This window comes from Amphibalanus amphitrite, unplaced genomic scaffold (assembly GCF_019059575.1).
Source record: "Amphibalanus amphitrite isolate SeventyFive unplaced genomic scaffold, NRLGWU_Aamphi_draft 000021F_arrow, whole genome shotgun sequence".
Taxonomy (NCBI): Eukaryota; Metazoa; Arthropoda; class Thecostraca; order Balanomorpha; family Balanidae; genus Amphibalanus; species Amphibalanus amphitrite.
The window spans coordinates 595019-618203 of record NW_024881517.1 but is presented as its reverse complement, the minus strand read 5'-3'; the positions used below and the strand labels follow the sequence as shown (position 1 = coordinate 618203).

The 23185-nt window shown below is 47.1% G+C and overlaps 3 protein-coding genes and 1 long non-coding RNA gene across 14 annotated transcripts in view; 2 read left to right on the top strand and 2 right to left on the bottom strand.

The window, feature by feature from the left end:
* Positions 1 to 5005, bottom strand: part of LOC122390847 (protein-tyrosine sulfotransferase-like) — a 67668-nt gene extending 62663 nt beyond the window's left edge. For 4 of the 8 annotated variants that reach the window (XM_043384200.1, XM_043384221.1, XM_043384210.1 and 1 more), the window contains exons 1-2: positions 4855 to 5005; positions 3461 to 3559 (exon numbers count right to left, since the gene is read on the bottom strand). In XM_043384200.1, the coding sequence (XP_043240135.1) occupies positions 3461 to 3559; positions 4855 to 4924 (169 nt within the window). In that variant the 5' untranslated portion in view covers positions 4925 to 5005. Of the gene's footprint in view, positions 1 to 3460; positions 3778 to 3929; positions 4545 to 4854 lie in introns of those variants that run through there. The other 4 variants (XM_043384260.1, XM_043384287.1, XM_043384278.1 and 1 more) reach the window with 4 other exon arrangements.
* Positions 1 to 8293, top strand: part of LOC122390907 (uncharacterized protein K02A2.6-like) — a 31592-nt gene extending 23299 nt beyond the window's left edge. Inside the window, exons 1-2 of one of the 3 annotated variants that reach the window (XM_043384375.1) lie at positions 5313 to 5474; positions 7418 to 8293. In XM_043384375.1, coding sequence (XP_043240310.1) covers positions 5382 to 5474; positions 7418 to 8077 — 753 coding nt within the window. In that variant the 5' untranslated portion in view covers positions 5313 to 5381 and the 3' untranslated portion in view covers positions 8078 to 8293. Of the gene's footprint in view, positions 1 to 5312; positions 5579 to 7417 lie in introns of those variants that run through there. The other 2 variants (XM_043384359.1, XM_043384368.1) reach the window with 2 other exon arrangements.
* Positions 8294 to 15992: 7699 nt separating this feature from the next.
* LOC122390844 lies at positions 15993 to 17515 on the top strand. The gene is made up of 2 exons (XR_006258240.1): positions 15993 to 16480; positions 16655 to 17515. It is a non-coding gene; the product is annotated as an uncharacterized LOC122390844 (long non-coding RNA).
* Positions 17516 to 21322: 3807 nt separating this feature from the next.
* LOC122390835 lies at positions 21323 to 22898 on the bottom strand. Of its 2 annotated transcripts, none has more exons than XM_043384167.1 (2): positions 22760 to 22898; positions 21323 to 22198 (listed from the first exon to the last, which is right to left on the bottom strand). In XM_043384167.1, exon 2 carries the CDS (start codon positions 22031 to 22033, stop codon positions 21524 to 21526), a length of 510 nt encoding a protein of 169 aa, XP_043240102.1. In that variant the 5' UTR covers positions 22034 to 22198; positions 22760 to 22898; the 3' UTR covers positions 21323 to 21523. The 2 variants fall into 2 exon arrangements, with proteins under 2 accessions (XP_043240102.1, XP_043240111.1); XM_043384176.1 differs by having other exon boundaries at positions 21325 to 22198; positions 22816 to 22898.
* Between the last annotated feature and the right edge of the window lie 287 nt (positions 22899 to 23185).

Sequence of the window (23185 nt, the reverse complement as noted above, 5' to 3'; positions counted from 1 at the left end):
CGTTGCGGTCGGCCGCTTTTTACGCGAGGTATTCGCGAAAAACCGAGGGGGAGTCCGTTCGACCCCCCCCCCCTATACGGGGGAGGGTTAACAAGCCAAAACGTTGCTAATTTTTATTTTGATCTGACCTGTGACGTCAACGGTGATCTCGAGGTCAATAAAATTAGGTTTTGCTCGACAGTTTTTCCAGGGCTATCAGACGCCGTTTCAGTTTTGACAATCGGCCCAGTAGTTTCGGAGTTGGAGCGGGGGGGGGGGGGGGTTCTATAAATAGCCCCCGCCTCCCCCAGTGGAGTGCGTTACAGAACATACCCCAGTGGGGCGCTGGTTAAGAGTAGAATTTTTGAATTATTGCCAACACTCAACACTGCACCTCATGGCAATTAATTCATTATAGGGCATTTTACCTGAACCAGCCTCTGGCCTAATGTCCCAAATTTGCTAAATTCCTCACCCTACAAATCCCCTGTTCTATTAGATGCTGCCATTTTTTTAAAACAACTTATCTTAAATCCTTGTTTCATCAAACTGGGAGCTAGGTCACGGGACACTGCGAGTCAAGGTGGGAGGGGTAGGAGATAGAGTGTCACTGCAGCACACACAATCAATCTTTCCATTGGTTTATCTTATATCAATGCCTGCTCTTTTCCAGAGCTGGCTTTCGAAGTTCGAACCTTCGGTATATGGCTACCAATGCCCTTGGAGAAGGTGTTGCGTGATAAATCGCTGGAAGGGCGACATTCAACGATTGTGTGAAAAGAGACCGATTGCATTGTGATGATAAAGTGAACTGTAATAATTGTTGTTCATGCGCGTTGTTTGGTTATGTGCAGACGTAACTTTGTTTGTGGCCAAATGCTTTTTATGTGTGAAATATTTCATGTAGGTTACTAGGTAGATGCTTTGGAAAAGTGAAGAGCTGCTTTGTCGACTGCTAGGTAGATACTGTCATGCATGCTGTTGTGCATCAGTAAGTGGCTGTCGTAATGATAAACAAATTTGGCATGGATAGGCTAAAGCACAGCATATGAAGCATGCTGGTTGATGACTAGTAAGATCCTGTTAACCGACTGGTAATATCACAATAAATGTCACATAGTAAACTATTGTTTTACGATGGTTGGCCAGCAAAGCAAAGCTGGTATCCAGATGACAAAAGGATGGTTTTACCATGATAAGTCATTAGTAAGCATTACCAGGGAGTAGCTAACGATAGTAAAGTCCTAGTTTCGTGCTAGTATCACGTGGGTTTTTGGGCATGGTATGACGACATATAGTTACCGTGTTAATACCATGGTAATTTTTACTGGCATTGGTATTCACATGGTTTTACATTCATATTAGGCCTAGTATTTGGGTCGTAAGTTAGTTTACCATAGGTAAGAGGCTGTTCAAAATATGACCACCACTCGAAAACTAACTAGGGTGGTATTTTTCTTAGTAGGCGGTACCAGGATAATACTAGCGTTAGTAGAGCTTTGGTTTCTTATTAGTTATGCTTTAGTTTCAAGGTAGTATGATGAAAAAATATTACCGTACTAAGACCATGGTATTTTGATGAGCATTGGTAGTTGCATAGTATTCCTTTGATATTGGGCCTAGTATTTGGATCGTAAACTGGTTTACCATAAGTAAAAGGCTGTTCAAAATATGACCACCACCCAAAAACTAACTAGGGTGGTATTTTTTTCTTTCAGTGTATTCTGCTCCTTCGGCAGCTCAGCGCCAGAATAAGAACTCGGGGAGCCTGAATTGCCTTCCGGTTCGTTATTAAATCAGCATTGAGCCGTTTCGTGACTCGTGTTTATATATAACCGACACATCTGAATCGTCATTTCAATCGTTATAAATTTTTCGCTGTTCGTAACCTGTCAATCAATTCCCCTTTCCCTCCTAGCATTATCAGTACCTAACTGATATTGATGCTAGCTCCCCCGTCGAGGTATATCAAAGATTAACGTAGAAATGTTACGGTTGTTAAATTGATGCATCATTTGAGGCAATTGATCATAAACATCAAACGAGTTACCGTCCAATGTGACGCGACTATGTCAAAATGTCACCCTGCTTGTACACAACTAGAGTCGGTTACGGAGGGAAGCGAGAAATTATCACCGCCCATTAATCACCATTCAGGTATGACAGGGACCGTTTTGTTCAGATCGGATTACTGAACGGTCTGCAGACCCCAATTAATTGACAGGAACCATTTAACGTGCACGGTCACACCACGCATTATGCCGCCGGGCAGCATTGCCTACACTTCCAGCCCAATCATGTTAGTTAACACCGGGATTCGGGAACGTGATCACGCCCACCCGTTCTTTGAGGTAGTTAATGTGAGTAATTTTGGGAGTATGTTGGGCCCCGTAGGTTTTACTAAAACTGAGCGATTGTAGTCAGAACGAAATGGAAAACGTATGCCCCTTGACCTTAAACAATTAACAGGTTAATAGCTGCACCGACGGCAGCGCCCCTAGCGCCACCTACAAGACCCAACTCTTTCGGTACAGCCCGACCGCCCCCAGAAGGCCGAAAGGAAACAGTGGCGCCACCTACGACCGAGGCACGCCAAGCTCTGCTTATTCATTCTGCCGCGAGTGGACGTTACACGACCATCTCACGCGTGGAACATGCGTAGGAGAGACGGACAGACGGGGACAGGGGGAGAATGAGTGAATGAGTGGGCGCGTGCGGGAGTGGATGAGTGAATGGGGGCGTGAGTGAGTGAGTGAGTGAGTGAGTGAGTGAGTGAGTGAGTGAGTGAGTGAGTGAGAGCGAGCGAGCGAGCGAGCGAGCGGGCGAGCGGGCGAGCGAGCGAGCGAGCGAGAGAGAGAGAGAGAGAGAGAGAGAGAGGAGAGAGAGAGAGAGAGAGAGAGAGAGGGAGGGAGGGAGAGGAGTCGAAGCAAAACGTTTTAATTCAGTCTTTACAAAGATCGACCCCATAAATGAAAGCCTTTGGTACGAATTAGATGCGTGGCACTCGACCGCCACCCAGCCAGTATAACCTACAACTACATCCACTAGGCGGCGCCAAAAGCGTCGATGAGCCAGAATGGTCGTTGGTCAGGTGGGAAACAAGGCCATGTCACCGCTAAGCTCATAATTACAAGCATTGTAAGGATGCTTATCACCTAACCCTCCACGTTGGCTTAATTTACAAATCTTGTATATGTAGATTCAATGAAATATCTTTTGTTTAAAGGACTCAGACCAACAACAAGCCAAAGGTCTGAGTTTCAACTTCGTTTCAACATCTAAACTTCATAAGATAGCTTTTGATCACAGGGCACATTCTCAAATGATCTAAATAGCATTTAGTGATCATTGCATTGGAATACGTTCAATTTGTCGAAACCTTTCAAGTAAGGCGTGATAACTCATTTAACCAGCAGGCAAAAGTGACCGTCATGCTAATTTAACCCAGCTAAGGCAAACGGCAAGGACAGTTGAATCTCACGAATGCTATCCGCCATCCGGTCCCCATCGGATTGGAGAGCGCTGGCCCAGCAAGCCCTCAGCTCAGCGGAACCGCGAACAATGCACCAGTATGGACCTGCTGAGAGAAAGAAATTATCTGTTAAGACAGCTGGACGAACCCTTCTTTCAACGATTGACCCACGCTGACCTCAGTAGGAAGACGGACAAATTTGCGGGTGGTCAAAAAGGGGAGAAATAGACAGCAGTCACATATGATCAAAATTTAGTAAATCTTGGTGAACAACTCTACAGTCTAATTCTGGGAGAAACTGGTTACCTTTGTCAGTCGAAAGCAAACTGTACACCGCGAGGCATGCTACCAACTCAAATTAGCAGACTATTATAGGCCAAAGGCAGGAATGGAGAATTAATTGTGTTATGATTGAGCGCGCATCACTAAAACTTAGAAATTGAGCGTGGTGTGAAAAGCTAGTGACAACTGTACTTACCAAGTTTTGGAGGGACATGCTGAAATTAATGAATTCAGATGATAAATCAGTAACATGCAACAATTCAAGTCAGACTATTCCCAGTCGCATCCAAGGTTGTTTCATCCGTTTCTGTTGACATGATCTATTGAACATGGAATTTCAATGCTAATGACCATTGACCTCTCAGTCACAAGTCATAACTGATCTCATATCTGGCCTCGGATGCTAGCACCACAGTTTCGGACCAGTGTGGTTTCACTTAAGAAGGGGTACCTTGGAATGGAAATTTATAAGGCATCAGTGACTATAACAATCTTTGTCGGGTGACGGAAGAGATACAACGATGATTACACCAGTCTGAGTCTTTGTTGACCCATTAATTTAGTTCAAAATTAGCACCATTCTCCAATGGCCAGTTCCCATTAGCTTCTTAAAATTTCTTATAAATTTAGTCTGAATGGTTGAATGGGCAGATTTGTGAAATCAGAGCTCGCACTAAGCATAGTTTGTTGTGCTGAATCTGACCTACCGCCCAACCGCGCAATTCCAGTTGTATAGCATAATTTTGTCTTAAAGTTCAACATGTCCTCACGACTGGACACAGCCCCCCTGATTTGATATAAACATTTCCCATTGCTGATGTTCCCACTCGAATAATTGGATATCACATTTGCCAAAACTTGTATACCTTCAACAACATAGCAATCGGTAAACCGAGCTTCCTTAAATTAGAACACCACCAGTCGATTGTCAATTGCAAGTTAAATAAATCATCTGGTCGAGTATGTCAATAAAAATCCGCATTATCAAATTGACTCTCATAAATCGGTCCAATAAGATAACATGAAATCACATGAGTTGGATTGTTTTTAAATAGAAATGCCAAATTGAGACTAATCCGGCGCACTACCTTAGAGTTCCCTTGATGCAAATAGGTACTTACGACCCCAGAGAAATTTGCGACAACGTGGCGAGGGACGCCAGACAACAATCCACAAAAAAAAAATATTCATGATCACAAATGATTGGGCACTACCGAGAATTACTTCATTAAATCACAGGTAACACTCAGAATAGTCGAGTTGAAATTCCGATCAAAGTTAGCGTCCCCAAGGTTGAACGATGGGAAGTCAGGATGTACTAACCCGCAAGCGACACGATTTTATGACGTCATTAATGACCAACAAGTGGGAACAGGAGACTTTCCGGGAATATGACGTCACCATGTGAATCGAGCACGCTACGTTGTAGACGTTTCGGCTGATAGGCGTAAATATCGTGTAGATTAAAGGAGTAGTAGATGGTCTAACATTGGAGACGTTTCGGCTGATAGGCGTAAATATCGTGTAGATTAAAGGAGTAGTAGATGGTCTAACATTGGAGACATTTCGGCTGATAGACGTAAATATCGTGTAGATTAAAGTAGTAGTAGGTGGTCTAAGTATTTGGCTGCGCAGTTTTCTCTCTCCAATGATTTTTTTTTGTGTTCTGTCGCGGGTAACAACTGACTCGTACCGCGCAGCGGTGCGCACATGGACTGAAGGGATTCTACGGATCAGACAGGTAAGGAGATACAGAAGGAGTGACTCTGAAGTGGTCGATAGATATTGAAACCGGAATTACACAAGGAGGAAAGGATCTAAGGATGGATGCTAGCCGAAGAGGAGGTATGTTGTAACACTTTCATGTGTTTTTGACTCTGCTGATACGTCTAAGTCTTCTAGGATTGGAACTGTCTCACGTTACGGAGGAAGTAAGTAAATATGTTAGGCAGATATCAGAACAAAGAACGCCATAAGACGCCCAAGCTGAGAGGTGAGTCAGAGAGAGATACAGGACGAGGGAGCACACCGCCGAAGGTGGGTGACAAATACGAAGATGATAGAAGAAAGGCGAGGAGTAATACCGCCGGGATGAGGTAAGTGTCCACCGTCGGAAGGATCGCAGCATGCATCACTCATGACGCTAACGCGCTTGAACACACATCTGCAGGACAGAATTCCACGGCGTCGGATAAAATTGTAGGATAGATTCAGTCATGGAGTCTTTCGAATCACACCGGTCAATGATCCGAAGGCGCCACTTGCGGGTGCCATGACTGCATGAGAGTACTGAGTAGGTACCTGTCTATGAGCCCAGTGAGACTGCGGTCGCCGGGCCAGCAGGATTGTGTCCACCGGTTCGTTAGGTGAAAGCGCGTAAGACGGTCTCTCACAGAAGGGCTGCAAGGGTCAGTAACCAACGTCCGGCCGCGGATTTTTTTTGTAGGGAGACAGAGACGTGCCGTGAGCGGCAGAGGTTGACGAACCAATCATAGTCACCGAGGAACGCTAATAACTGACGCTACCCGCGTCATATCTTTAGACAAGTAATCGGGGTCAAATGATGTAGGTGTTCGAAGAGAGTGGGCCAGCAGAGATTGATTGAACCAATCACACCCATCGACGAAAGCTAATAATGTAATCGCTACCTGCGTTGCACCTTTAGACAAGTAATCAGGGTCAAGTGATGTAGGTGTTCGAGAATATTGGGCCAGGGGGCCAAAGAGGTGCTAGGAAGAGCACACACGATTCCAATGTTGGAATGGGGCGCGATAAGTCGTTGGGATTTAAGAGTAAGATTAGATGGAATTCAAACTTATCACGGAGTCTATTGGGCAAATTGCGTTTATTGTCCCGGATATGTACCGCTGGAGGGGGTTAGAACAATTGCTGGGAGGGACTGAGAGGTCAACGTGGGATCAAACTTATTGTAGTGGGATGAGAGAGGTATGACAAAGAGAGTGAGTCTGAGAGAGATTGAGGTATGCGTCATATAGTGTAAGGACCAGCGGGAGATCTAATCTCAGCATTGAGGGCGACATTAAATGGGGATGTAATCGATTGTCTTTGGGATGATAGGCATAAGAAAGGGAGAGAATGGTGGGTAGCTATCAGGTATCAGATGGTGGCTTCAGGTTATGTCCTCAAGGGAGCCATCAAAATTATATGCTTTGGAGAGACTTCCGTGTCCTAAATTCCTTATGAGACAGATACCATCCTAGGCAGTGAAGACTATATGTTGACAAGCGACAAGCCAGCCTCATTATAAATATTGTTTGTGACGAGCCCCAGGCGCAAGGAACGGTGGCGGAAGAGAATCGATCAGCTTGAAACCAACGGACCCATAGATGGACCGATCATCACTTGGAAATGGGTGTGTTATTACGTTTGAACAAGAGAAAAATCAAACACCAAGAGAGTCAACTAGTTAATCAACAATTTGTGGATCTACCAGCCTAAAACACTCACCTGAAGTTGTTCCAGAGGACGGCGCAGGTCGGCAACCATCTCGGAAAGAAAACAACCCCGATGAACGAAATTTTATTAAACAATAATTTTTTTTTCAAAACATACTCCCCACCGCTTCCGGACCCCCAGGGGGCCAATCACACGAGCATCCAGGATGGTCAGAGTCTGGCGACGCGTCTGGCCAGATTTCTGATGTCTTACCGCAATGCTCCGCAGGTTTCCACGGGGAGGTCGCCGGCGGAGTTGCTGTACGGCCGGACTCTGAGGACCCGGCTCGATCTTCTTCGCCCCGACCGTGCGCAGATGGCTGTCGACTACCAGGCGCGTATGGCGGAGACAGCTGGCGGCGAGCTGCGCGGGTTCGGCATCGGCGAGGATGTCTGGGCTCGCAGCTTCTCTGGACCCAAGTGGCGGAGGGGCCGTATCGCTGCCAAGACGGGACCTGTCTCCTACGAGGTGGACGTCGGGGACACCTGCTGGAGCCGTCACGCCGATCAGCTGGTACGTGCCGGGCAGTCTGGGCGCGGGGTGACACCGGAGGACATCGCCGGGCCTGACCGCGCGAGGACGCCGCTGGACGCCGCCATGGGCGGGACGCTGCCGGCGCCGGTCGCTGGGCCGTCAGCGAGCGGGTCGGCGGGGGCGACGGGTTCGGTGCCGGCGGCTGCGGTGGTGGCGCCGCCCGAGGCTGAGCGGCCGCCGCCGCCCGACTCCCCTGGGCCGGCCGGGGTGTCTGCACGTGAGACTCCGACACGTGGCACGTGCGATGTGCGCGGCGCGGACACTGCGTCGCCGGCCGAGTGTTCGGATGCGGTGCCGGTCTTGCGGCGCTCGTCGCGGGTGCGACGTGAGCCCGACCGCTTGGTGGTGGGTTAGTGTTTTGATAGTCGTACTTATGCACATCAGTGGCTACGTTTCTGTTTGTTTTGCTTGTCGTGTTCGGTAGCTGGGCGCTTATTTAGCAGGGGGTGGTGTTGGGTAGTGTGTGCTGCCCTCTATACAGTGGTTATGTCACGTGTGCCATTTGGCGCGCTATTCATTCCTGCCTGTGCCGTCCTGCCGTTTGGTCGCCCAATACATCTCTACTCTGAAGGTCATCTCTAGCTGGACGGGACGAGCTGAGAGACGACGCTACAGTTATGACCCTACGTACGAAGTTAGAAGCAAAAAAGTCTTTTCTAAAATGCAATTTGCGAAAAAATCCACATACGATAAAACGACCTAAGAAGGACGCATGTGCATTGCAATGAAATGGTCGTGCTAGGCATGCTTCAGCCTTTGCATACCAACGCAAAATGTTGGCTCTGGAAGAAGATTTGTATTTTTTTCACGAAGTTACTTCTCCTTACCCTATTTCGTCGCAGTACATTTAACACGCGCACCGACGGGGGGGGGGCGGATATCCGCCCCCCCCCCTGAGGTTTTTAGCGAATAGCGGAAAAACCGCGGCGCGTGGCGCCGCAAAATTTGGTACGACTATTTTCTTATCAATTTTACACATGGTGTGCAAGTTTGAACCTCCTAACTTTCAAGGTCAGGTCACCAGGTCACTTTGAATGACCCAACCTCAAGTCACTTTTTTGCAACTTTATCACCGTGCCAGAGCCACAGTATGTAGATGTCGGAGGCCTTTGAAAGTCGCAGGATGTCATTAGGTCATTAGTAGCTACAATTTGTTTATCTCGGAATTTTGATATCGGTGACCTAAGGTCAGGTCAATTTCTCGACCTCCCCATTATAAGTCAATGGGGGAAAAATCAACTCCCTGTTTTTACCATTAAAACGGGTCGGAATGGCCCCATATACCATACATGACTTCATATACGATCAACCTTCACTACCTTGAGGTCTGTTTTGCTGTTGGGCAGCTGTAAGGTCATGTGACGTCATCAAAGGTCACCAAAGGCTTTTGCCAATAACTCCGTACAGGAACAAGATACAACCGCGCGGATGGTCTCATTGTGTTCAGCTCGTCAAGACGCATCGAATGATGTACATGATGACCTCGAGGTCACGTGACCTGAGGTCAAACTTTGACCTTGACCTTTCGAGGTCAACATATATATCATTCGATGCGGATTGACGAGAGGATCACGATGTTGCCCTTAGTTTGTTCCTATCCTGACTAATTCGAAAGTTATTCGAGAAAAACTCTCTCCATATGTAGCGCCGCCATTTTGACTTTTTTGACCCCTGTGACGTCATCTTTGACCTGACCTGAAAATGACCTTTGTAACAATTGTAGACCTTGTCCGTGCGTATCCGATGCCGTTTACCGCTTGTCGCTATCTTGCTTCGTTCCCGAGATCTCAGGGGGGGGGGGCGGTCATCCGCCCCCCCCCCCCCGTCGGTACGACGTTGGCGCAGACCCCCGTCGGTGCGAGTGTTTTAATTCTAAGATAGCCATTGGCCAATAACGAACTGTTGGAAAGAGGACCACGGCCGGCTCGCTTCCCCAGCCCACGTCTCGGCCGGCGGGTGTCCAATCGGGACGGGACTAACCCCGGCGCGACGGTTAGGTAATTGGCCGGGCTATAAAGAATCATGACCCCTTAAATGAAAAGAAGGAGCACTACGCCGTGCAAGGGGCGCAGTTCGCAACCACAGAAATGCCATTAGGCACTGCCGAGAGGGGCGCGAAAACTGCATCAAGGGATGCCTTGAGAAACCGATGGGACAGCCCGTTGGACTAGTTTTGGCAACAGCGATACACTGAAGGCACTGAATAGACGGGTAGGTATGTACTGTAACTGGATCAAGGGGCATGCGTTGATAAACTGGTGGGACGCCAATCTGCAGGACGAGGGCGCCGACGCCGTATGTACTTCACAAAAGAGACGAATATAATCAGAGGAGCGCTAACATTAGCTCGAGGGGCGCTTTTATGAATAAATGGACCGTCATGCCAAACTAAGTGTTTGTGTATGTGTGTGTGTTGTTTTTGTTTACAGCAGTTCATTCATAACATACCGTTCAACAGTGCTACCAACCGTAGGCATTAACCCCTTTTTCATGAAAATATACCAACAAATACACTTGCAGCAATTTAAAAGTAGAGGTTATACTTTGCCAGAATGCATATTTACGTCTGGACAACGAGTTGCGGGGAAAAGTGCTCATTTTGTCGCAGTTTTAGGAGCCGGTGATGAGGCTGGATTTTTGGGTTACTTTTTCGTTCTGATTCATGCATTTCATAGTGTTTGGCTTTTGAATATTTTAGTTCTTTCAGATAAATATTACTTGCCCTACAACTTTGGTAAAAACGTTTCATTTTTTATAAGCTGACCGTCAGAGTCCTAAAAATACATCAGCACTACAATCATTGTAAACAAACACAAATGGAGCACCGCTTGGCTCTGTTCCAAGGCCATTTTCAAGTTTATCTGGTGGTTTCCGTACTCTTGTACGTCGCTTTGTTGGGTGTTTTGAATCCCTTAAGATTGACTTATATCATATTTAAGAAGCATGTTGACTGAAAACAATCCCAAGTATCAAGAAGGCTGACAGAGGTCCTGACCCTGAGGCCTGAGCAATATAATATATCAAGTTGAACTTGAAGTTATGAAATTTTGGTTGATAAACGCAAGTTGATCGGGCCCACGTATCAGCAAGAAAAAGTAAAATTTAAAGAGCTTATCATTATTGGCCGAAAACAAGCTATAATATGCAGGAGATCTTGGATCAATACTGAAGAGCAGCATCAGCGCTGAGCAGCATCATGCCAGAAAATGTTGACTGATGAGTGCATATTGGTGTGTTGGTATGAATATTGAATGATAACTTACAACAGCAAGATAAGTTAGTGCTAACTATCAAGTGAAAAACCTAGAATGAATGGACTCGGGCAGCTTTACTATGCTTAGATGCTATGCAGACGGTAATGTTGATGTGCATCAGGTACTCAGTGTCTGGCAAATGAAACATGCGATCATTCCATTGCTACTGGAGGAGAAAGCTTGGATCACTAAATCCACTTTTTGATTTTGACGTTAATCATTACTGTATTTCTTGAAAAAAGGATTGTAGTAAAATTGTCAATGTGACAATCCATGCAACGATGTGATCATATGTGTTCATAGTCATTCGTGATAGTGGTTGTTGGTCCAATATACAATGGCAAAGCTCTCAGCGTTTTTTATGTGGATGGCCAGCAGTGCCTCAGAATTTAGAAGTATTAGTTTTATTCACAGGGCTGCTGGGATAAAAAGTACTTAGGGTAATCTTCCAACAAGGAACTTTACTTTGACATGGTATGAGATGTAGGCACAAGTAGGTAGGTGCTTCGTTCCTATAGTCAGTAGTTGTGTAGGTTTAGTTGGGTTAGCTTAAATTAGGTTTTAATTTGCCAAGTGTCCATAAAAATGTGACCTGAGCAGTGCCCGTACCTGACTAACCTGACAGCTGACCTAACCTCAATCATCACACATATTTGCAACCTAGCCAAGACCTGCATAGCAGTAGCACCAAGTTATAGGTAGGTACTCACCCTAACTAAATCTTACCTGCTAACCTTCAACTTGCCAACAGTTAGCTCACCTTGCCAAGCTGCATCCAGGGAAAGTCAACTGAGGAACTGGCTCATTGGGTGGCTGGTGTGAGTCTGTGCATTTAAAGTGTTTCTTCTTTGAAGCTGCTCTGCACTGCTGTATGTCATGTTAGATGCTCAGAAAAAATGTGGGAAATGATAACTAAGCTACTTTAGTGCTTTGTTAATGCTTGAGACATGAACAAGTACAAGTCCTGCGGGGCACAACTATGAGTTAGGTGCTAGGTGAGTATGTTATGTGAATGTGCTGGTTCCCTGTTTGACTGTAGTAAGTATACAAACAAGCACAGGGTCACAGTTATATTCAATCTCCACATAAACATACAACAAAAACAGCCATATAGCCTCACTCCGAACACACCACAAATAACTTAAGCCTTTGCAGGCACAAAAATGCTTTGATTTACAGGACAGGTATACAACATATCCTCTGTCCTTGGGGATCTTGCTGCCAAGTTGAAGTATGATGACTGAACTTCAGGATTGATCAACCTTTTCTTCTTAGCCACTGCTTGTATAAGAGAAAGACATAATGCTTGTTTATAAACTGCCTTGAAAATTTAATGATCCACCTTCAATTCTGGCATGAAGGCACAAATAAAATAGTTCCCTCTCCTCTTGGAATACACAAAGCAAAATATTTAATAACTTTTAGTGGATGGACAAGAGCAATTAGCATATCTCCCCTCAAGTTAACTTCTGGCACTGATGAATTACACTGACACCTCTGATCCAAGATAAACTTGGAATGTGTAAACCTGCCTAGTCAATCATGCAACAGATGAACTTGAGGTCAACATGATATTTTGCGATAGGTATACATCAGCGTTACTTTGCAGTTTGGAACCTTTTTTTTTTTTTTTTTTTTTTTTTTTTTTTTTTTTTTTTTTTGCTCGGTCGGCCTAGTGCCATTCCCGAGCAGGGGGCAGTTACTCCGGCAATTTTCGCCGGGCAGCAAGTGTTACGTTAAACCGGTTTATGTGAACCCGGTAGCAAAAACAACGTGGGATCCTATCTTAATGTGGAACCAAAGCTAAGGGAGGTACTTACGTGTACAGCCAAAGAGCCGAGATGTCTGGAGTCGCAAACACAACAGTGGGAATGACTTTTATTAACAATACATGATAGACATGAACACTTGTGAGCTGGTGTCAGTGTAATGGAGCCGGGAAGCTTTCATCGCACTGACAGAAGGTATAAGACCTTCTAGGCTCCAGCCCCCCGGCGGGGCCTTGTTGTGGGGTGTAATGGTCGGGAGAAAAAGTCCTAAATAATAAAAAACCCGACGCCTAACGCAAAGGGCAAAAACCTCGCACCTAAGCCAAAACGGCGCGAGGGAAAAAGCCCTGTAACCGCGATTAATTAATGTGTGAGTTTGGGGGTGAGCCGGGAGACGAGGGCTCTGGTTAGCGTTTTAGGGGCGGCAGCCGCGGCCCTAACACGCTAAAGGCTCTTGATGATCCGAGCGTCGGCGAGAAAGACGAACAGAAGGTCGTGGATATCCGGATGAGTGTCGCCCAGGAGAGTCGGAAGGTCGAGAGAGAGTCCATGTGTGTTAATGTATTGTACTATATGTCTGCGGTGTTGGTGTAGGTGTGGGCAGTGGAGGAGGAAGTGTGAGATGGTATAGCGTGGGTGGTCGCGGCAGTGGTGGCATATGGGTGGAGGTGCTCTGTCCAGGATGTAGTTGTGGGTGAGTTGTGTGTGGCCGAGCCGGAGCCTGGCTAGGACTCTCTCTTTGATCCTTGTGTTTTGATGGGAAGAGTAGAAATGGCAAAGTTTCGGTTTAATGGAGAAGAGATGTGGTGTATGATCATCTATCCAGCATTTTTGGCGGTATCTCTGGAAGGCACGGAAGAGCGAAGACAGAAAATCCGGAAGGGGGAGAGCGAGATGATTTCGAGATGGGAGATGAAGACCTTCTTTGGCTAGCTTGTCCGCTTTTTCATTCCCCTGTATTCCAACGTGGGACGGAATCCACAGGAGAATGACGTGTTTGTTTTCATCGGTAAAGCCAATAATCATCTTTTTTATTTTATAAACGATTTCGTTTTTTTCCATTTTTCTGTGAGCTATTGCCTTTACCGATGAAGCTGAGTCTGTGCAGATCACAGCCTTTTCTATGTTTTTCGACGAGACATATTTGAGTGCTGAGTGAATGGCTATCAACTCAGCACTAAATATGCTATGGTCGTCGTGTAGCCTACTTGTTTTGTTATGATGGTCAGATGTGACAGCGGCTGCCGTCCTCCCGTCACAAACTGAACCATCTGTATATATGTATGCATAGTCTTTATGTTCTTCTTTATGCTCATAGAAAAGTTGAATGCTTTCTTCTTTTGTGACTTTTGATTTTGCCTCTGCGTACAGGAATGCAATATTCTCTATGGCTGGCAGAAAGAAAGAAGAGATGGGTGGCCGATGAAAAATAGATGGAAAATCCAACTGGAAATCACTAAGTGTCCTTTCTATGCGATAGGCGATTATCGGGTATTTGAGTTGGGCCGTTGTGGGAGGGTCGTCCGTATATCGATTGGAGACAATGCGGTGCGAAGGCGAATAAGGGGACAAGAAAGTGCGCGCATAGAAGCGAAGGAGTTGGAGTTTACGGCGGTGAGAGAGAAGAGGAATATTACATTCTGCGTGGAGAGCCTTGATATTTGTGGTGCATTGGGCTCCTGTAACTATACGCAGGGCCTTATTTTGTATAACTTGAAGTGATTCGATCTGATTAGAAGCTATATCATCAAATAGAAAACTGTTGTAATCCAGGATAGGACGGATTAGGGAAGTGTATAGGTTAAGGAGGGTGCTGCGATCAGCACCCCAATCCTTTCCTGCTATACACTTAAGTATGTTGAGGCGCCTAGTGCAACGCATTTTAACGTCTTCAAAGTGATGTTTAAAGGAGAGTCTACTATCTAGTGTGATGCCGAGGTATTTGAACGTTTTAACGTATTTTATAGTTTGGTTCTTTACTTTAAGTTCGGTATCAAATTTAAAACGGGACTTATGGGAGAATATAAGTGCTACTGTTTTGCTGGGCGACAAGACTAGGCCCCATTTATCGCACCAGCTATTAATATCCTCCATTGCGTTTTGAACGGAGGCAAAAGCCGAGTCAATGTTTCTTCGCGTTACCCAAATGGCCACATCATCGGCAAAAATAGAATGCTTAAGGCTACTAGGTGGATTTTGAAAAAGGTCGTTAATCATAATAAGGAAGAGGGTTGGGGAGAGGACACTGCCCTGAGGGAGGCCGTGATCCTGATTAAGATTGGGAGAAAATGTGTTACCGCATCGTACGTTAAATGTTCTATCTTTGAGGAAATTAGAGATATAATGGGCCATGTGGCCGCGAATACCTGTCTTATGAAGTTTGATCAGAAGGGCTTGTTTATTTACTTTATCAAAGGCGTTTTGAAAATCAATGAAAACTGCAAATGTATACATGTCATTTTGGAAGCCCTTCTGGATGTCATCAATGAGGTGGACTATATTGTCTGCCGTGCAGCGGCCAGACCTAAATCCTGTTTGATGTGGAGAGAGGAGGTAGTTACCTTCTAGATATGCCCTAATCCGTCCATTGACCATATGTTCTGTCAATTTAGCAGCGCAACTGGTTAGGGATATAGGTCTATAACTAGAGGGGGAGGAGGGTGGTTTGGAGGGTTTAAGGATGGGGACGATGGTACTGTTTCTCCAGCTCTCGGGGTACAAATTGTTTTCCCATAGATTATTGATTACTATCAAAAGGTTTTCAAGGCCGGATTCAGAAAGGTTTTTGAAGAAAGGATAGGCTATCTGATCCGGCCCTACCGACGTTTCACCACATCGAGATATGGCGTGTCTAAGTTCGAACAAGTCAAAGTGCTTGTTATAATTTTCAGTATTTGCTGAGTCGAAGGAGAGGGTGTCGAGTGTTGTGTTAAAGCTGTCATGTTGTACTAACTTTTGCTTATTCATTGAGTTCAGTGGCTTATTCGCTTCATATTTTGTAACAAACGCGCAAAAACTGTAATATAACAGCACTATATGCTTTTTGACAAAATGCAATAGTAGTAAAACTTAACCCTGACGGCATTAGTTCTTAATGGAAATGTAATTACAAAATATTTTGTAGTAACTATTAAATTTCGGCTGAAAACAGTGCACGATTTAAAAAAGAATCATTTCCATGACAGTCCATTCTTGCGGTCCTGAAATCGCCACTATTTCCGGCCTCTCCAACGCAACTCGTTGTCCAGACGTAAATATGCTGCCAGAATCACGAGGCAGTGAGCACCGATGGGAAAATCAAGTCATATTTTTGGGAAGAGGTCGATGACGCGAAGCCTCAGCAAATTGCAGTTTGCGCAGTTTTTTTTTTGTTTGTAAAACTAAATTTTAAAGTTGTTTGTGTTGGTTTTCTTAGTTTAAAAATATTTAAAAGTACTCAAAAAGTTTTGGCTGCTTTATATACCTACAATAGATATAGAGAGTGAGATGACATAGTTATTTGAAATAGAGCATAGGTACACGTATATCATCCACAGTTAAATATTTAACCAGCCTCAGTCATCCAACTTAAGTTACATAAAAATGACATAGACATTTCAGCATTGAAATTGGATATTTTTTTCGTGTCATGTCAGACAACAGTCCGACTCAAAATCAACCAGCTCCGTCTCAAGGAACCGGCAGCCGGCTAGGACAAATAATAACAATAGCCTTGATTGGCATTGCAGCTTTCGGTAAGGGAAACACATGAGGCACGAAATGATGCACCACATAGGTTCTATCATCCTACCCAATATTCCGGGTTGCCTATTATGGGTGTCTGATGCATGAAATGAAATATTTATTAATAAATAATAAGCTGCTATAATAATTATGTAACTTATTTTACCGGCTGTCTGCTCTGCCAGGGGTGTACCGTTTGTATGAAGAGCGTCAGAAGAGGAACAAGGGCGGTGGTGGCGGTGGTCCCTGCGGCGGCGGAGGGGGAGGCGGCGGAGGGGGAGGCTGCGGACTGAGCGGGCAGGCCCTGGGAAGCGGACTGGTTAGGATGTTCCGCTCCCCAGTTGCCAGCCGCCTGCTGGGCAGCTCCTTCACACCAGCGGAAGACGTCGATTGAGCTTCTGGTCTGCCCTGAGATGGCCACTTGCTCAGCATCGGTCCGAGTTCGGCTGACCGTCAGCTTGGTTTTGCCTGCTAGTTTATAACCGACTACTCAGGTATGCGGTTTTCATTTATCTTTCTAACAACCTCACTCGAACCACAGCAAACCATGAAGTCAGCAAAACCACAAGAGACGGATACACTACGCTGCCAATTTGAGCATCTTCACGACAATGCCACACTTGGCGGCAATCAAAGCCTGTCAATTTGGATCGGATTGAACGTCAATAATCCCATCGATTCGCCGCCAAGTTAGTGGAGCTCAGATGGATGCTTCGAACAGGATCCTCTCGCAGTTAAGTTGATACCATATCGCGCTGGTGTTCGATTGACGTTTGTGATTTGAACACTGTGTAAATGACCTATAATTGTTGAAAATTAGCGTTTCGTCTGTACAATTGATGCCCATGCTACTATTTGGACATGGCTCCGATGCCCACTGAAAACGTTGGGTGCGCGATGCTTTGCCTTTACTCCATCCTGAGGCTGGTAACGCTCCGGGGCTTATTCTTTTCCCTATAGCACGGGATTTGCTCCTGTAAGCACGTCAGTTTCTTCCAACCAATATGTACCAGTAATAGCCAATAAATCTTCACGCGTATCTTCTAGAGAAGCATTGAGTGGATCCTGGCGCGGGCATAATAATGACCTGACGCCATCCCCGGGGAGGGCGCCTCTGCTGCAGAAGACGCCGCCCGGCCGGTCGGCAGTGAGGGGCGCCGGGGCGGGGTCGATCGGCCCGCCGCACCGGCTGATTGCTGTTCTGACACCTCTCGAACGGCGGCGGGGCAGTAGCGTGGGAGCAGGCCGGGGCTCACTCACAGACTGATCGGATCAACTGCGCTTTCAATGAATCATCCCTCGCTAAATCTAGCTTCCGATGCACCAGCATTGTAGATTATTTTGAAATTAATATAAATTATCGTCGAATTGCTTTCTGAATTCATATAATGGTAATGTGATGAATGATTCTCTTACATTCTCAAACTTTTCCTAAAAAAACGTATTATCCACATCGAGCATGTATGCATGCTGTGCTGTTCTTACCAAGGTGTGCATATTGGGGCGTAATACTACCAATTTTCATTTTGCAAGGTAGATAGCAATTGATGTTCCCTTCATACCGTTTTATTTTAACTATTGATTCTTATTACCGCATGATAAATATGCACAAAAATGATGCATGCCTAAACATTTCTGCACTGTCAAATTTGACACTTTTCATTTCATATTTCCTTTAACGGTTCAGGCAGCTGCCTCGATGCATTATGCAAGCACTTGAAATCCTCTGAAAACGGGATCTGATAATTAACGCTCGTACTTATGGGGGTGGTCGAACGAGCCCCCTCTCCTTTTTTATCGAATAACTCGCGTAAAAAGTGGCTTGTCGCCACCATACTTTAAGTACCTCCGAGTTGATTTTACACATGCTGTAACAATTGTATGACCTTGAAATAAATGATCTTTGACCTGTGACCTGTTTCTCAAGACCATGGCAGGCCGGAATCGCCATTCAGCGAATGTCAGCGCATATTATCTCTGCGTTTGCAGTCTTTTTATGGTCGTAAAGTTCTAACATGTGAAAAGATAGTTGTCAAATGCATTTCAGTGGGTGTCAAGGTCACGTGAAATTTAGGTCAGGATCATTGACTTTAGATGACATTGGTTCACTTTTCGGGTTTTACATGTTCCCAGGATAGTTTCGGGACCTGATTTCGAATCGAGTACCCATTTGAGCAGTTAGAAGTTAGTTTTGGTGCCTACGTGACATGTTACGAAGCTTAGTGGATGGTTGACAGTTGACACCCGCTATGGATAGCCGGCAGAACGCCGACTGGCGGACCTGACCTGACCTGACCAGATCCGACCTATCCCCAAATGCCTGAATGCATAATCTTCGATGACAGCTAACATGAAGTTTGTAATCAGAACACCACCCCCCCCCCCAAAAAAAAAAACATACAAAGTACAAATCTCACTTCACGAATTCTAGCAGGCCCAGATTTTCCCGACTTTTGAGTCATTGACCTGACCTGGGTGGTCAACCAAAGATTTGGGACATTAAAATTGGGTATCATCGGCTTCCTTTCGTCACAGACAACATGCTCGTTTTTTTCTGCGAAGTCTATAGCTCTATCAAGGGTCAAACGGCTGAGGGATCCGTAGGACTCCCCCATACGTTAGACGCTGTAAGAGGGCCAATACGCATTTTCACACATGGCACATGCAATTTCACCATTCTACAACGCACACCGGAAGTTCGAAGTTGCATCTCTCCGTTCTACTTCGTTCTTGTTTAATAAATTTATCAAACTATATGGAGTTTTTGTTATCCCCTACTGCCGCGCTCGTCGGTAGCTATGACGGGAGCTGGCCCATTGTCACCGCCTTTGAGCTATCGGGACTGGTCAGCGGTTGTTGGGTCGGCGCGGCTCTGCCCCTGACCTGCCTGGGGCGGGGGTGGGGGTGGGGGCCGAGTGTCCTTGTGCCGGTCGCCAGGGTCGGTGCCCGCAGCGCCCACGCCGGAGATTGGGCGGGGCCGCGCCCATCGTCTCCGTCTAATCACGCGGAACACTCTGATGCGAATATGCATCATCCAATCAGGGCGGGCCGGACGCGGCGCCACTGTTTTGGTCAGCAGCGCGGCGAGTCGGGCCGGCGCGCGATCGGCCAGCCCCGGCTGCTGATTTGGGAGCCGGCCAGGCGACTCGGCACCGACCGGTTAGCGAGCGCGGAGAGCAACGATATATCAGACACAGAAAGGCCCTCTGGCCGGTTAGCGAACGGGGAACACCGATATCAGACCGGAAGACACTCTGAAGGCTCAGTGAATATTGGATAGTGCTTCTCGCACTTTTGTTTGATAAGTTTATTCCAAGATTTTTGAATAAATTAACTTGGTGCTTCAAATAACTTTTCATGCTTTAAACACCTATTCAGCCATTAGTTATAAGTATCCTACCTATTGGTCCACAAAATCACTGTGGATCACCCTCCACCCTGCGGCCCCGGCGCATTTTGAAAAATACGATTCGCACAGGATGAGAGACGAGGCCTTGTCAACCCTGTTATACGAGACACATCTTGCATTCCGCGAACCAAGGGGGTGCGTGCATCCAATACAGGTGTAATAAGATGGTGTGGTGACCGCTCCAGATCTGACTGTAATGGGACACTGGGAGTGTGTGTTTCGGCGGCCGGGTGCAGGGCCGGGGCAGCCGCCGAAGGAGGGCTCGGTGGGCCGGCCGAGACGGGGCGGAATGACGAGGGCCGGATGGGTGCCGGGTCAGGCTGCCATGTTTGTCGGGCGCCGGTTGACGGATGAGCCGTCACTGTTGGCGGCCGTCGGGCCCGGTCGAGTCATCAGCCGGCCGGCCTGCCAGTCATGACGGGCCGGTGAGCCGCGGGAGGCCCTGTCGCACTTATCGGCAGCCTGCGTCGCGCGGCGCGGCTCTGCGGTCACCACGGCGGCGCCGTGATGTCAGCACAGCCACAGACTGAGCCCTGTTGACAGTCCGGAAACGGCACTGACTGACCATCACTACCGCCAGACGCAGTGAGCTGCTTACCTGGCGAGTCCCATGAGATTATCACTCGTGTGGGTGAGAGTATGGGCCATCAATCTAAACCAAGGAAAACAAACTCCCTGGGTCATCCTTCGGACAGGACATTCATGGATATCGATGCCATTTCTCAGCCTCTCACTCTCAGGCCAGCCAGGGTTTATTGCTGTTCTTTTTTTATATTGCGTTTAAATGTGAATATAACTAAGAAACAAAGCAATATTGTATCATTAGGTATAAACACCAGTTATTTTTAATAAGTGCGACCGTAAGGATTCGATCTATTCAAAACGGCCTGTTTCTTTTTTCAAGTTTTGAGATGAGATAGGCCATCAAGAAACCCATTACTGACAAGTGGAAAGCAGCTTTTCGTATTTTGAGCATGCGATGCACTACATCAATAAAATGTGGCGAGTACCTTATGACTAAAAACATTCGTGAAGCATGGGTTGGCACCGGTCACCTCAAGCAAATAACACCCCGTGTTATATGTCCTATGAAAACTTGCCTTAAATTAAACTCGCATGTATTTTTAGATGTCTCATTATTATGAGTAAATCAGCATTGTGCACCTCTAGTCACGCCGGTCCCGTAGCTCAGTCAATACAGCGGTGGACTCCGCATGGTGCGAGCACGCGTCCCGATTCTAACAGTCCGGGTTCGAAGCGCGACGGTCGCTCGATGTTTATGAGCCTCCTAATGGGCGTGGTTGCGGTTGATGTCAGGCTGTAGCCAGGCGAAGTCAGTGAGGGACCGACCGTGCGCGGCTATGTGCGCACGTTAAACTTCGGAGTCGGACTCCGAATTCTGCCATAGATCAGGAATTGCGCGACCGGAGGGTAGAGGGCAGGGTCATCGCAACAAGCTCGGCTTAGCGGTGGCTCTGTCCTGGTGAATCCTTCCATTCAAAAGGTTAGGACTGAATTAATGTAAAAAATCTACATAATCATACACTGCATTTTCAGTGAACAATCATACGAATTCGCATGCACCATGTTTCACTCCAAAAGCGCATCACAGCAATGGCAAGTTCGGCACAAGATCACGATAAGATTAAATATTTGTCATCGCATATACATCACTGGGCGCCAGTATCTGAAAGTACGTCACAACGCAGGCGTACCAGTACCACATCACGGTCATCCCGACCAGTCCCGGTATCCAGATCACCAGATTAGCGACCACCGCCTGGGTCGTGCCGAGTCCATTCCAGGCGAAACACATCCACAGCGCCCAGGCGGCCGCGGCCAGCCACGCCAGGGTGACCAGAGCCTTGAAAACGCCGTACCAGATCACCCACGGAAAGAGAAATTTACGCCTGTTGTGACGAAGGCCGTGAATGAGTAGACTGTTTGTTATGATGTTAGGGACACACACCACCAGCAGGCCGAAGTAGATGTACATCAGGTTCCAGTAGTAGTCGAAGCGCATGGCGATGGCGCGCTCTATGAGAAAGGCCGTCCAGGCGAGTAGCACCAGGCAGCTGAGGCTGAGGTAGGTGATGCCAATGGCCAGGGAGCCGGTGCGCAGCGACAAGCACCCGCAGCAGAGAGTGAGGACCATGGTGGCCTGCTGGCTGCTGGCCGCCGTAAACCTGCCTGCGGTACCGTACCCTCAGCGGGGCACGGTCCCGACTGCGCCCTCAGCGGGGCACGATCCCACAAACAGACTGTGGCCTGGCAGCGACGGTAGTGCTCCAGACCTCGCACTTATTGCCGGTGTCTTTCACTGAAATGAGGAGTGAAAAAGGCGCTTGAATAAAAAATCGGGTCTTTTGTTGTTATACTTGCGCGGGGACAGCACACTGCGGTGCAGTATCACCCCAGGCGCCATCCGTGGGCGTTCAGCAGAAGGCCGTATAACCGCCCACTAAGACGCGCGCCGTAGGAACTATTGTTGGATGCGTCCTTACTCAACTATACGAGTATCTCCGAAATATAAGATATTACGGTGCCCTAACCTATGTGTTACCCCGTCGCCCCGAGCCCTGCAGTTTAATCGATGCCAAAACGCGGGAATGTCTGGAGATGCTTCGGTTGGCAGTGCGGAACGCAAATCAGGCTTTCCTTAAACGTTGATGAAACGGTATTGGTAAAACGACGGAAAACGAAGTACCTAGATCTGCCATTCAGTAGACCTTTCACGTTGTTTCTAAACTCGTCAGTGTCAGCCCCAGAAACAGTGAAAGCAAACCCTGGATTCCAGTTTCAGGCTGCATAACAGGTTCCTGAAGCTATGCTGACCTGTAGAGCTCGCGCTGACGTGTCGCGCATGAATAAAAACTCTGACCTGGGTTGAAAATTTCACTGTAGTGATCAGCAGTTTCTCACTTCACGCCTTCTCACCTCACTCTTGGTCGTGCTACGCATGCGTGTGACCCCACCACGCCCCGCTGTGGCGCTGCACCGACGCACTGCCACTGGATGCGCACAGCCTCACACCCGCCGCACCCGTCAGTCGCACACGGTCGGCCTTGGACGATCTATGAAAGGATGGCGGACCCGTAGAGCGGCCGGATTATCAGAGAACGAACCCGGCCAACAGTCGCCAAGCTGGGCGCACGTAATGCACGGAAAATGGTCCCCGAACAGTTTGACAGCCGCTAGGCGCTAGGTGCTGAACAGTTGGGGTGTAGGTAGGTACTCCTGGCGGCTGACTCAATTAGGGCTGCGGAGTCGGAGTCGGTCGGAGTTGACAGTTCTGTCCGGAGTCGAA